The sequence below is a fragment of the Adiantum capillus-veneris genome, chromosome 22 (genome assembly GCF_014529385.1).
Source record: "Adiantum capillus-veneris isolate H3 chromosome 22, ASM1452938v2, whole genome shotgun sequence".
Lineage (NCBI taxonomy): Eukaryota > Viridiplantae > Streptophyta > Polypodiopsida > Polypodiales > Pteridaceae > Adiantum > Adiantum capillus-veneris.
In genome coordinates this window covers 25,198,060-25,212,124 of record NC_140952.1, presented here as the reverse complement: position 1 = coordinate 25,212,124, position 14,065 = coordinate 25,198,060, and the positions used below count along the sequence as shown (strand labels likewise).

At 49.5% G+C, this 14,065-nt stretch overlaps 1 protein-coding gene across 1 annotated transcript; it reads right to left on the bottom strand.

Annotated features, from left to right (window-relative positions):
* Window positions 1–1,152: 1,152 nt before the first annotated feature.
* On the bottom strand, window positions 1,153–11,230 carry LOC147429055 (uncharacterized). The gene is made up of 2 exons (XM_086495535.1): window positions 1,617–11,230; window positions 1,153–1,511 (listed from the first exon to the last, which is right to left on the bottom strand). Exon 1 carries the CDS (start codon window positions 9,822–9,824, stop codon window positions 9,411–9,413), a length of 414 nt encoding a protein of 137 aa, XP_086351661.1. The 5' UTR covers window positions 9,825–11,230; the 3' UTR covers window positions 1,153–1,511; window positions 1,617–9,410.
* Between the last annotated feature and the right edge of the window lie 2,835 nt (window positions 11,231–14,065).

The following is a 14,065-nucleotide window of genomic DNA, read 5'->3' as shown; positions in this document are numbered from 1 at the left end:
GAGTCAGTGGTCGCACCAATGGAAGACGGTGGATTGGACGTGGATGGTATATTATAGTAGTCCGCTATTAGAGTGGACCAGGATTAGTGGACCAAGAGGTGGGTAGACCTAGGCTAGACTACCTTTCTGTGAGAGTACCCTTCTTGCTCTCAACAAAACAGCTCACTAGTTCTCACAAAAAACCGTTCTTGCATCCAATCAAAATACCCGGCTCTCTAAAAAGTGGCTAGTTTAAGATTTTTTTCAACCACTTCATAAACCAACAACTCAAAGTTCCGGCCTACTTATTTCCAAAGAAGGTAAACAACTTTTTTCTTGACAAAAATCCTATTGAAATAATTAAAAACTTGAGCCTCTGGCTAACTCTCAGTGTCACAAACTGCTGACATGTCAACCACTAAAGACCAAGGGGGTTAAGACTCCCTAAGCCTAACCCTAGCCAACCTGCAGATCTCAACCGAGGGGCCTAAACCCTAGTAAAAGAAGAAAATACCAACCTATTGAAGATGACAGAGGGGCCTAAAAGACAAAAGGGGTTATGATTAAAAATCCTAACCTAATCAACTTACATATCATTGGCCAAGAGACCTAATCAACTTACATATCATTGGCCAAGAGACCTAAATCCTAAAATAAAGCAAGGTGCTTGCTTTTGGATAGATGCTTTTAGAACTAATGCTTTTTATGTGAGATGCTTTTGGATAGGCCAAGGGCTTTTAAATATGTTGTGTGGGGTTTGTATTGCATGGAGAAGCAGAGCAGAGTTCCAGAGATTTTACTTTGTAAAAGCAATATAAGGAATGCCGAAAGGGATGCCAAGGTTTGGGGTCAGTGCCTTCTGGGATCCGCCTCTCCGTGTCTCGTGTGGATTGTCTCTCTCTTTTAGCTCAGTGCCTAAAGTCTGTTCTATCTGTTCTTGTCCGTCGGCACGTGGTGTCGTCCCGTTACAATGGTATTAGGCGTGTGCTTTTTTGAAGCATACTACTCCCTCAAGAGCCGACAGAGCAAGATGGCGCTTTCATAATCTACAAAAAAAAATTCCCCTTTTCTTGAGAAAAAACCGGACCTACATGAACCTACAGATGGAGGGTTGAATGAAGAAACGACAAGAGGAAGAGGAGATCAAGGATTTCCCTAGAAAGCACAAAAAAACATGCTTTTTGATGCTTTTAAAAAAATTACAACACAATAGAGGGCCCATAGGAGAGGTGATTATCTCTTCCAAATATTAGCCATGAAATGGTCGGGCAAGGGCCGCGTACCATCTGGAAAGAGCCACGCGTAGGCATCACTGTGGCCACCTAATTTATGCACCACTTGCTGGGGAATAGAGGAGAGTGATTGCCTCTGCGGTAGCCTTGGACAGTCCATACTCTTGCATAATGGTAACATTGGACATCCATTTACAATCCTTATACACATCCTTCTAGCTCTGGATACCCAATCTGAATGATTTATGAGAGCTTCTAGTGAGTTCTAGAGTTTACAAGTTGACCAACCCCCACAGAGTCCTGCAAAAAAAAAAAAAAGTTGGATGCTAGATGGGAGGGGAGGACAACCTCCTTCTTAATCTCAAACCAAGAGTTCCACATTCTTTTGACCAGTACTGAACCTACATGTTTAAAAGAAAAAGGTGAAGTAATGATATCTCTGAGGAAGAAGCCTTTCCAGCTGGGGTAGGATACCCGAGAAAAGGTTTGTATATCTTTCTTAATAAGACAGGCCCAATAGTCATCAGAATCCATTGATCTCATAATTCATTTGGCTGCTAGCTTATGTGCCTGCTTGGTGACATCTAGAATGCCAGTCCACCCTGATTTTTTGGGGGGAGAGCACACCTCCGATTTTACCTTAGCAACCTTGCTGTAGGTGTCAATGCCTCCCCATAGGAATCTCCTGGATAGTTGCATTATCTTGTTGAGCTGAGCCTGTGAAAGCTTCCAACAGCAGAGAAAGTAGATTAAAGATGATAGAAGGTAATGATTTAATACAAAGACTCTTGAAGACAAGACTCCTTGCATGGCTTGCCAACCAAAGAGATTTTTTTTTAATTTATCCAGCACCCAGTCGAATCTTTGAGCTGAGGAAATGTTGAAGCCCATGGGATGGCTAGAAGCCTAAAAACTTCTCCATCTTTGATTTCTTTGCAGCCAGCTTCAACCACCAAATTAGGAAGAGAGCCATCTGAAGATTTGAAACTAGTCTTCTGATGATTAATTATTGGACCACTGGCCAAATAAAATGTGGTAAGGCAGTCCCAGAAGTTTTGTATATAACTCAAATCATTTGCCATTACTAAGTTTGTGTCATCAGCAAACTATCGCAAACATAGCTGAGAAGGAGAGTTAGGGACATTGATTCCTTTAATCGGACCTTTATTGATAAAATCCTTGACAATCCATCCTAGTGCATCAGAGCTGATTGCATACAGTAACTGGGCCAGAGGGCATCCCTGCCTTATTGACCTGCTAAGAAAAATGGAATCTAAAAGTTGACCATTAATGGTTACCCTGGCTATGGCATTGGCCAGTAAAATATGAACAAATCTGAGAAATATATCGCCACATCCAATGTCATGTAGAGACTGCAAAATGAAATCACATTCCATCCTATCATAAGGTTTATCAAAATCTTTATAGAAATCGAAATTCTGAGCCAGTTCTGAGCATGATCCATGGCTTCCCACAATGTGATTATTGCATCCAAGATGTATCTTCCCTTTATGGCTTCCGTTCATTCAAGATGATCTGGTCCATGATAGGGCTGAGTCTTCTAGCTAGAGTGTGAGAGAAGACCTTATAAAGAAAAGTCAGAAAGGATATAGGTCTCCAGTTGGATAGGTCCTCCCTTTCCCCTTTTTATGAATCAATCTAATTACTCCAATGTTGGTCTTGGAAGGAAGAGGTACAACTCTAACAGCTTCTTGCTAGACTTAAAAAATGTGAGGGATGAAAAAATCTTGAAATTCCATATAAAATTCATTGGGCAGCCATCAACCCCAAGGGTTTTTCCTTTGCTCATATGTTTAATGGTTTCTCTAAGCTTCCCTTCTAAAAGGGGTTGAACCATGTCACAAACCGGTGACGTGGCTGCCCAGTACATACACACACACACCATCTCTTGCAGGAACCCCCACATGGAAGTGCTGATGTGGCAGGTTCGGGGCTGCTGTACGGACGTGGCTGACGTGGCCTGCTGTACGGACGCCCGCCATTTGCGGCAGCAGTTGTACGGAAAAGCAGTGCGGGCCAGTTTTTGCTTTTTAGCACTGGGAAAAAGCTTACACAAGTGCTGGCTGAAAAACTCCACGCTAAAAGTTGCAATGCTTTATTTTTGTCTACGGCAAGGAGAAAGAGAGAGACTTGCTTTATTTTTGTCTGCGGCAAGGAGAAAGAGAGAGACTTGCTTTATTTTTCCCTAAGAGACCTTGTGAGAGAAAATATTCAGCATGCTTTATTTTTACAGCTTTTGATTTTGAAGCTTTTGGGCTCTGCTTTTAGCATCCCTTGTAAACCTATATATTAGTGGCTTGGGCTCTCACTTCTCAGAGCATCTGGACGCAGAGTCTGAAGAGTGAGTCCCAACAACTCATTTGTACTTTGAGTTACAGATTAATACAAAAAGAAATACCCAAAGGGGTGTAAGTCTTTGGGGCCAATATCTCTAGGCACAGAACTCCGCAGGGCCAATGTCGAATCAATTGTGAACTGTGAACTGTTTTGAAGTGTATTCTTGTGGTGTCGCGGTAGAATCTCGACTTGGAAAAGTCTGTTACAGTGGTATCAGAGCACGGCCGATTTCTCTTCCACGGAAAATCCGACCCTTTTCACGCGGCACCTATGGCTTCAAGCAGAGATCAGTCGACTTCCTCTGCATCCGGCGATGCGGGAAGAGATCACGACGACAATTCACGCGAGTATGGCCCGCCTCGGCCTACTCAGGCGGAGCTCGAAGAGATGGAGCGTCGACGGTTGATCGGCGATGCAACAAAGATGATGCTAAATTTTGCGAAGGACCCGAAATTGGCAAAATTTATGAGCCAAACCTCCTTCGACGAGGTGCACTCACAGTGGCGGCAGACCACAAAACCACCCCTCAAACCGGCCCTGAAGAAACCTCCTACTCGAAGGATGTATACAGAGCAAGAATTAGAAGAGGTGGTTGTTGCACAAATTGCTCAGCTTTTTGACGCGCAGAACAAAGCTAAAAAAGCACGACAACAAGCAGAAGAAAGGCGCTGACTTCCGGGTTATTTGGGTCGTCAGTCTACATTTGAGTCGGGAAGAAAACAGAAGAAGCGTGTTCGAGTTGGAGGAGTACCCAATTCTTCTTCTTCTTCTTCTTCTTCTTCTTCTGACAGTTCTTCTAACTCTTCTGACTCGAGCGAAGAAGACAGAAAAGGTGAAAAGCGAAGCAAAAAGCAAAGCTTCGAAAAGGGTAAGAAAAGGCAAAGAAGCCTAAATCTCGCCCCGTGGTTGACAGTTCTACAGAGGACTCGTCTTCAGATAGTTCGAACTCTGACGATAACAGTTTTTATGCAAAGAAGAATTTGTATAAAGCCAACCAATATGACTTTCTAAAAGATAAAAGCAAGAAAGTCCGAGAGTTTAAGGAAGGTGGACAGTCAATCAAATTTGACACGTTTTCTGGTTATAGAGATGCTTCGAAGGCTTTGTCTTTCATACAGCAGTTTGACATAGCTTTCTCAGGAGGGCATTACTCAGAGCACTCCAAGATTCGGAGGGCTGCCTCTTATTTTAAGGGAAATGCTCGAACTTGGTGGTCCACGCTACTATTAAACAAGACAGCGCCAATTAAATGGTTGAAATTCAAAAGGCTTTTTATTTCTTCTTGGCTGACTCGAGAGTATGAACGCGACATACGAACTGCTTGGAACCATCTAAGAAGGATACAGTGGACGCTTATTGCGAGAGATTCTGGAGCCCTTTTCTACCTGCCTCTTCATTTAAGAAGATCTCGTTCAAAGAACAGATTGAGCAGTTTACCTTAGGTCTTCCTACAGAGATCCGAGATCACTGCTTAGAACAAAAGTCAGCTTCCATTCAGGAGATGATGAGTCATGCGAAACGGGGTTTTGCTATTCACTCAGGCAGTTTGACCTACCCCACAGATGAAACATGACGCAAAGGGCCGAACAGACTTCGGAAAATGAAAGTAGAAAGAGGAAGAGCAACCCAAAAAATAAAGAAAAGGATGCGCGACCCAAACTCACTCTTCAAGAGAGAGCTCTCTACATCAAGGAAGGGAAGTGCTTTGGATGCGAGGAAACTGGGCATATCTCCGCGAAGTGCCCTGCAAAGGCACCGAAAGAACAGAGCGACAAGGACGATGAAAGGCCTGAGAGTTCGAGAGCAACTAAGGAACGTGGAAGAAAAGGCAAGATGAAAACAGGACTGGTTCGAGATTGCGTGGGTACTAACCCCAGCACGATGGACGAGAGTACAGAACTTTGCCGAGTGTGGGGCAAACTGAAAAACCAAGACGTCCTCATTTTCTTTGATGGAGGAGCAAAGGCCAACTTCATTTCATCGGAATTGGCGGCACGGCTCGAGATTACACCCGATCGGATGGGACCATTAGCAAAGGCAGTTCTAGTGGCACCCGGCAGGGACGTAGCCATTACACCTGTCATTGGCAAACTTTGGTTGCATTGTCAGGGGTATTTGGGGCATGAGGACCTTTACATAATGCCTTTGGAAGGCTGTGATGTTCACTTGGGAATTCCCTGGTACCACAAGAACAACGCCGTGGTCGACTATCGGGCGAGGAAAGCAATTTTGACCATAGAGAAGGGCAGAACCATTGTACTCGATGTAAAACTTAAGGGCGAGTTTGTCCCTATTGTATCGGCTTCGGCCATTTCAAAATTAATGAAATGCACTATGTTTGTTTACTCAATCTTTTTGAGAGAGATGAATGATGAGAATAGGACAAATATGTCTGAACTTGATAAAAACGCCAAGATTTTCTCCACACTCATGCCGATTGCTCTTAGAGGGCCTGCCAGGTGAGTTTTTTTTTTTTCCCCTAGAAAAAGATCCTTCTATTAGTTACTAAAACTGCCCATAGGACTACAACCACCTCTTCAAGAGAGGGCTACAACAACCATGATGGGAGACTCTCCCAATGAAAAAACCAGCATATGTACAATGGGCCTAAATCAAGAAATGGGGGGAGGGAAAAGCCACACAGGTGGTCGGTAGTGCCATAAGAGTACACCCTGGACCATGGTGTAAAAAATCCCACGACGCCAGAGTCGAAGGAAAGCCTCTCTGCGCTCCTGCATGCAGTCGGAGCTGCCCTGTAGTCCCTCAAGCTGTCCTCTGAGAGTATGGATCAGCTCTAGCCAAAAATCACGAACAGTCTCTGCTGATGGCACATGGCGAGCCTCAAAGATGCGGAAGCAACGGGCCCGCCAGATGAACCAGGGTGTCAAGCCACTGATGAGCTCCCCACACTCCTCTCTCTCACTGCACCACTCCTGTGGAGTAAGCTCTGTAGCAAGGTGGAGTGTAGGTCGCCCCTCCTGCATCACTATCATCCTGCTGGTGGAAGATAGCTCAAACTGAAGTGTCGGGCCCGTGAGGGTGGACCAAGCCGCTGCTCCCCAAGTGTACTGTCGAGCCGTGGAGAGAGCAGGCATCAGTCGAAGCACACGTAGCCACACCTGCTGGGCCGAGGGACAGTCCCAAAGACAGTGACGCTGACTCTCCACAAGATGGTCACAAGCTGCACATGTGGCCGAGAGACCACTATACACTAGCCAGCTTCCAACTGCTGTAGCTCTGTGTGCGACCAGCCACTGAAACAAGGTGACTCGCCTCGGCTGTCTGGAGTCCCACAACCTCTCCCAGAAGGCTGCCAAGAAATCTGTTGTGAGACCCTCCTCTTGCCAATGAGGTGCTGTAGCGGGGCGGGCCTCTCTTTGTGCTGCTAGTATATGACGTCCCAGTCGAACAGTGTACTGAAAGAACAGGACACCTGGGTGGTCTACAGAAGAGAAGGGGTCCCTCCAGAGCCACTCACCAGGATCCCACTGTACTCGTGCCAATGGACAACACTCCCAAGCCCATAGCCTCTAGCGTCCAGTCTCAAGAGCTGCTGGGTCAGGATCTATGACACAAGTCCTCCCACAGATGCCCACTACTCGGATCCTCTGAAAACAACACTCTGCCATCTGCGGGGCCTCTATTGCAACTCGCTATAGGCGTCCCGCACCCTGAAGCTCGAAGAAAAGGGATGGAACAGTCTCTGAGCGGGCCCTAACTGAGATGAGAACCTCCAATCGTGTGAAGGCTCCCATCCACCTGGGTGCTACTGGCTCAAGAGACGTAAGCCACTCAGTTGGAACTGCCTCTGAGATGTCCTGGCACATGCTCTGCACCCCTCTAATGCCCTGTAGCTGGAATCCCTACACCTCCTCTGACAAGCCTGTGAACTCTAACCAGTCACCTAGAGAGCGCCCTAGACCCGTTGCCATGGGACCCCACGAAACATGAGGCTGACTACCAACCAAGTGGCCTCTCTGAGTGCTAACCATGGGGTTCCAGACAAGGGCTGCCATAAGCGCTCCTTCGTACAAGTAGGCTGTCTCTGCTCTAGGCCTCGCCGCAAGAGCTCCCAAGATCGAAGCAAAAACATAGCGAAGCGGTCCTCCAGTCTCCTGCTCAAACCAACTCTGCGCATCTCTATGAAGATCCATCTGGTCGAAGGTTGCCAAGGGCCTCCTGCCTGGGGCACCCTAGCACGAAGCCGCTGTAGCAAGAACTCCTTCCAGGGCTCCTCACCTGGAAGAAGTCCTCTAACGATGAACTTCCCAAGAAGGGCTCTACTCTGCTGTGTTGGTTCAATGATCCCAAGCCCTCCCTGTGAACAAGGAAGAGTGATGACCTGCCAAGCCACTTTGGCTCGGGCTATCTGAGTGTCACGTCTTGACCAAAGGAAGTTCCTGATCAGCCGCTCTACCTGGCTGATACAAGAACTCGAGAAGATCCAACAAGAAGTGATGTACCACATAGTCGCCAACAACACCTGGTTGGCTACTACTACTCTGCCAGCCAAAGAAAGTCAGGCTGAGCTCCAATGTAACAACTTTCTCCTGATTGATAGGAGAAGGGGAGCAATCTGCTGCTCGGGAGACAAGTCTAAACCAACCTGACAGCCCAAGTACCGAGATGCAATCCCTGGGGGAATCCACCTAAAACCCTCTCCTGGCATCCAATCGGGCACAGGAGCACTACCAACCGAGAAAGCCACTGTGTTTCTCCAGTTAATCAGTGCACGCGATGCACAACAGAAGGTGTCCAGAGCCTGCTCACACATGTGAAAGTTGGCCTCATGGCCATCTAAGTACAAGGCTGAGTCGTCGGCAAACTCAGCGTCCAATAGCTCATCTCCCCGAATAGGGAGTGCTAAGCCCCGTAGACCAACCTGCTATGACACCAAAAACCTCGCCTCCGCATAGAACAGAAAGAGGAAAGGGGCAAGAGAACAGCCCTGTCTGACCGAACGTGTGAGCATGAAGCAATCACCTCTACCTCCTGCCAAAAGTACCTGACTGTGAGCCTGTCTTTACAAAGCTGACACCCCTTTGATCCAAGCATCTGAGAAGCCCATCCTGCGTAGAGTGCCCTCTAGAAAGTCCCAGTCAACTTTGTCGTATGCCTTCTCAAAATCGAGAAGAAGAATCACTAGGTCCTCACCATGGAGCCGTGCTAGGGTAGAAGCCTCCCAAAAAGTAAAGATGTTGTCAAGGATACTGCGTTCCTTGACAAAACCTGTTTGAGTCCCATGTATAAGGCTCTCTAGAAGTGGCTGAATCCTCAAACTCAGAGCCTTGGCAAGAATTTTGTAGGCTTAGTTGAGGATGGTGATGGGGCGCCGCTGTAGAATCTCATCCAAGGAGCCACCCTCCTTGGGAATGAGGTAGATCAGGCCCTCACTCATGCTGTCAGGCATCACTCCTGTGTGCAAAATGTACTGGCAAGCACTAGAGAGATCTGGCCAAGCAGGTCCCAGTACTCCAGGAAAAAACTGGGAGTCAGCCCATCCTCACCTGAACAGCTACCACAGAGGAGGGCCCTAAGAGCCGTGTGCAGCTCCTCAAGCTGAAGTGGCAGCTCAAGCCTTTGACGCATCTCCTCAGTCCCAAGACAAGGCATCTGTGCCCAAAGCTGCTCCCTACATGCATCCTGATGCTCTGACTGGGGCTCTGCAGCCAGTAACTCGCGGGAGTCAGTAGCAACTGCACGCATATCCTCGGACTCAGAAGCAACTGACCCATCGGGCCTCCTCAACTGACTGACCTTGGCATGCGAATGCCGAGGTCCCACTGCCTCAAACAAAGAACCAGTCACTCTGTCGCCCACCTAGGTCCACTGAGATGCCTGTCAATGGAAAGCAAACTCATGTCGCCTCTCCTCTGTGCTAACAAGATCCTGTCGAGCCTGCTGTAGCTGCTCCTCCAACCAAGGAATGTCTGCATGTTGCTCCTTCATCCTCTGTAACGAAGCAATGCCCCATCTGAGACGCTGCTCCTCCTCTCTCGTTGCAGCCCGGCGAGCCAGAGACTCCTGGAGAAAGAAACGACTAATCTGAGCTAGGCCTAAGGCCACTCTGTCAGCAGGAGAATCCTGCCTGTCCAAGCTCTCTGTCCAGAGAGACTCTACCCGCTCTCTGAGTGCTGAGTCCAACAAGACCCTCTCTGGGATGCGAAGCATCGTACTCCCACTCCTCTGCCTGTCTGCCACTGTGAGGATCATTGGTGCATGGTCCGAGAAGGAAGTCCCTGCCAGAATGCCCATTGTCCCTCCCAAGTTACTAAAATGGTCACTAGTGTAGAAGCGATCTATCTACGATAGATTCACTCCTTCCACTCTGCGGTCCGAACAAGAGAAGGTAAGGCTGTCGGGGGGCCTCACAAAACAAGAGTGCTGCCAAACATCCGAGACCCTCAGAGTCATACAAAACCTCTCCCAAGTTGCCAGCTTAACTCCATGCACAGTAGCATGGCTACCACCAATCCTGTCAGAAGGGTCCTCCAACATGTTGAAGTCCCCTCCTATGCACCAGTGTTCTGCCTGCAGCAGAGATCCTACTATCCGTGACCAAAACTCTACTCGAGCACTCGCCACATTGGGCGCATAGATGTTCAGGAAGCCCACTAGGCAACCCTAAATTTGCATAGTAATCCACTGAGCCCTGCCTGGCACAATAATCCCTCTGCCCACAATAGCCTGCTGCAAAGAGTCCGCAATAGTCATACATACCCCACCCTAGATGCCTCCAGGTCCAAAAGCAGTGACCAAAAAGTATCATATCGTCCACGCAAGAGCTGACCACAACGTCTAATGCGGCTCTCACACAGATGGTGCTCCTGAAGCATAAGGAGATAGATCTCTCCTCCCACAAGGCAACGTTGAAGCTCCTGACACAGTCGGCCCCGCTGACGCTGAAACTGGGGCCCACCTAGTCCCTGCACGTTCCATGAGACGATCCTCATGGGGAGCGAGAGAGAACAGATGTTTCCACAGCAGTGAGACGAGCTATCTTCGAGGCTGGCTTGGATGGGGAGTAATCCGCATCTGAGCGTCCTCTAGATAGGCATGACTACGACGAGTGCCTGGCCCAAGTCCAAGCAGAGCGAGCCGTACGTAAAGCAACCTCCTCTGTCCAGGAGTCCTCATGAATGTATACATAGCATGGCAAGCACTGTGTATCGGCAAAGAAGTAAACCACAATGTGTCTACATCCTGTTGAATCTAGGCGTGTCACCGCCAACTTTGCCAATGGCCACAAAGTTTGAAGCATGTCTGTAACTCCTAGTTCTCCCATGTGGTGAGAGAACTCTAGGTTCTGTGTATGCAACCATCCCAACACTGAGTCGAGAGTCCACTCTATCTGGTATCTGCCGCAAAGGGGAAAGGAGAAGCCAACTGTTGAGTCCAAGGCCTCTGTCTCCCTAGCTGCAAGGAACAAATATGGATCCTAAAGCAGGCTACCTTGTGGTCTGCTGAGGGGTCGCCGAGAAAACGAGTAAAGTCGTAGTCGAAGAAGTCCCATCGGCGCCGGATGTCAATGCTCGTCAGACCCCGAGGGATAGCCGCAAGGGGAGACGTCTGTACCTGTAGAGGGGGCTGCAAGAAAGGCTGTCCCTCTCTCGCAAGCGACTCGTAGCAAAGGCGCCTAGCAGTCGGAGAAGGCCCTGCCCCCTGGGTCGACTTTGGAATTGGAGCGAGAGGGGGGGGAGAAGGAGCAGGGGGGAGCAGTGGAGAAGAGGGGCGGAGGGGAGCGGCAGAGGTAGAGGGGCGGGGGGAAGAGGCGGCGGGAGCAGGAGGCGAGGGGGAGGATGAGGAAGAGGGGGGGAACTTTGGGGGGGGGAGGGGCTGTCGAGGGTGCAGGTGGGGTGGGGCTGGAGCAAGGACCTCATCCTGCTCAAGTGAACCAAACCGGTTCCCCGTGGGAACCCATTGCTACTGAGTAGGCGCCTGAGGACCACTCTGAGTGCCAGGCTGTCGATGTGGCCCCTGTCGTCGTCAACCACGAACCTGCTGCCATCCCTCCTCCGCTGGAGCCCAAGGCTTAGAGGGTGGCTCTGCATGTGTGCGCTGTGTCTCTGTTTGTGTCTGCTAGCCAGCCCTTGCAGGCTAGGGCTGAGGCTGTGGTGTAGGTCGAGGCCTCCTCCGTGGACAGGCCTTCGCTAGATGGCCCATTTGTCGACAAATGAAGCACTGGTTCGGGAGGCCCGAATGCTCCACACTCTGTCTAAACCAACCCCACTCACCCGAGGCAGAAGAATAATCTTCAGGAGCGTGTGAGTGTCTCTGACCAAAACGCGAACTGAGGGAATGCCAGCCGCCTTGGCAGCTACTAAGGCTGTCGTGCAAGGTATCTCCAGGACCGTCCCAATGGCTGAGCCGATCTTGGACAAAAGTGGTAAGTACTCCCTCCTCAAACCCGGAAAGCAGACGGAGATGGGGATGTCTGCCTCCTCTACTAGAACATCCGAGGCAGGGTCCAAACCATGTCTCCACTGTTGAAAGTGGGCTCGTGCTGCTCGGATGGTCAACGCACTCATGACGATGACCTTGGACGCCATCTCGGAGGTCTCAAACTCGATCTGATAGTGACCTCGTCCGAGTATCTGTACGTCCAAGATCTTGCCCACCTCTGCGAGAAGGCTGGCCTGGAGAAGGTCACGCAGCTCTCCTCTGCTAGGTCGGGTGCCGAGAATCTTGCAGATGACAAAAGTCGCCTGCAAGCACTCTACCTCTGCGGCTAGGCTCGCTTGCTCTATCGGCGAAAGAGCAAGTCGAATGGTGGGCTCAGCGGGGTCGGGAGAGGGGGCTTCAGACGAGTCCCTCTGTGGCGGAGCTGGAGCCTCCATCTGTGTCTACTGTTGTGGCGAAGAAGCGGGCGGTGAAGAGACTCTGCAACCGACCGCGCCGAGCACGTCCAAAGAAGAAGTGCTGCCAGAGCCAATTGCAGGAATCTTCGCGAAAGAAGAAGACGGGGGGGGGGGCAAAGCGGATAAGGCAGGCAAAGTGTGGGATCTCAAGAGGCAGCAGGCCGGGGGGAGGGAAAGGCGGTGTGAAAGGGGGGCAGCGGGCGGGCAGGGGGGCAGCGCGAGCAAGGGGCAGCACGGGGGCGGGCGGGCTGGCTGGGCTGCCGCGCTCAAGGGCAGACAGGGGCGGGAGGCAGCGCGAGGGCAGGCGGGGACGGGGGACAGCGCGAGGGCAAGGGGGGGGGAGTAGCGATGGCGCAACAGGGTGGGGGGGCGTTCAGCAGTAGCGAGTAGCAGGTTCGCGTCGTTGCTCCTTACATTATGAATTCTTGTGCAGCAGAGCTTCAGTCATGAAACAAGAGGTGCCTCCCAGGTGAGTTACCACCCACTCGTCCTGAGGATCATACCATTGATGTGATAGCTGGAAGCACACCACCGAACCGGCCACCTTACCGTGTGAGACGAGCCTAGAACGAAGAAATCATGAACCAAGTGAAAGACCTCTTGAAAAAGGGTCTTGTTCAGTCTAGTACTTCACCGTACTGCTCTCCTGTGTTGTTGGTTTTGAAGAAAGACGGATCCTGGAGAATGTGCATCGATTATAGAGCTCTCAACAAAATCACCATCAAGAACAGATTTTCGATTCCTAGGATCGATGATATACTTGACCGACTACAGGGATCCTCGTGCTTTAGCAGGATAACCTTGAAAAGTGGATATCATCAGATCCGAATCGCGTCGGGAAATGTCTACAAGACAGCCTTTCGGACGACTTTTGGGTCATTTGAGTTTTTGGTGATGCCTTTTCGCCTAACCAATGCTCCTACGACATTTAACCTGATGATGGACAGGATTTTTCAAGAGTGCAAACTATTTGTTGGCACTTTCTTTGACGACATCATTGTTTTCTCCAAGGATGAGGCACAACTTAGAGAACATCTGCTTCAAGTCTTTCAGGCATTACGAGATCACAAGTTAGTGTTTAATGCGAAGAAAAGTGAATTTTTCTTACCAGAGATACACTTTTTGGGACACATTGTCTCAACAGCAAGAGTGCAGATGGACCCGGCCAAGGTAGAGACTGTCCGTGATTAGCCCGATTTGAAGAATGTCCATGAAGTTAGAAGCTTCTTGGGCTTGTGTCCGTACTATAGGCGGTTCATTAGAAAGTTTGCAGAGGTTGCTTCCCCTTTGCATATCTTGACACAGAAAGGAGTCCCTTTCTCGTGGGCACCCACAGAGATGGCTACTTTTCAGGCATTGAAAGAGAAATTGACTACAAGACGAGTTTTGACTTTGCCGGACTTGCAGAAGTCATTTGAGGTATATTGTGATGCTTATGGTCGTAGTCTGGGTGCGGTCTTAATGCAAGAAGGCCATGTCATTGCCTACGAGAGCCGATTGTTCTCAAGGCCGGAATTGACAGCACAGATTTATGAGAAACAGCTTTTGGCAGTTATCCATGCTCTTACTCAATGGCGACATTACCTACTCGGAGCAGATTTTACTGTCTTTACAGACCATCAGAGTTTATGCTACTTC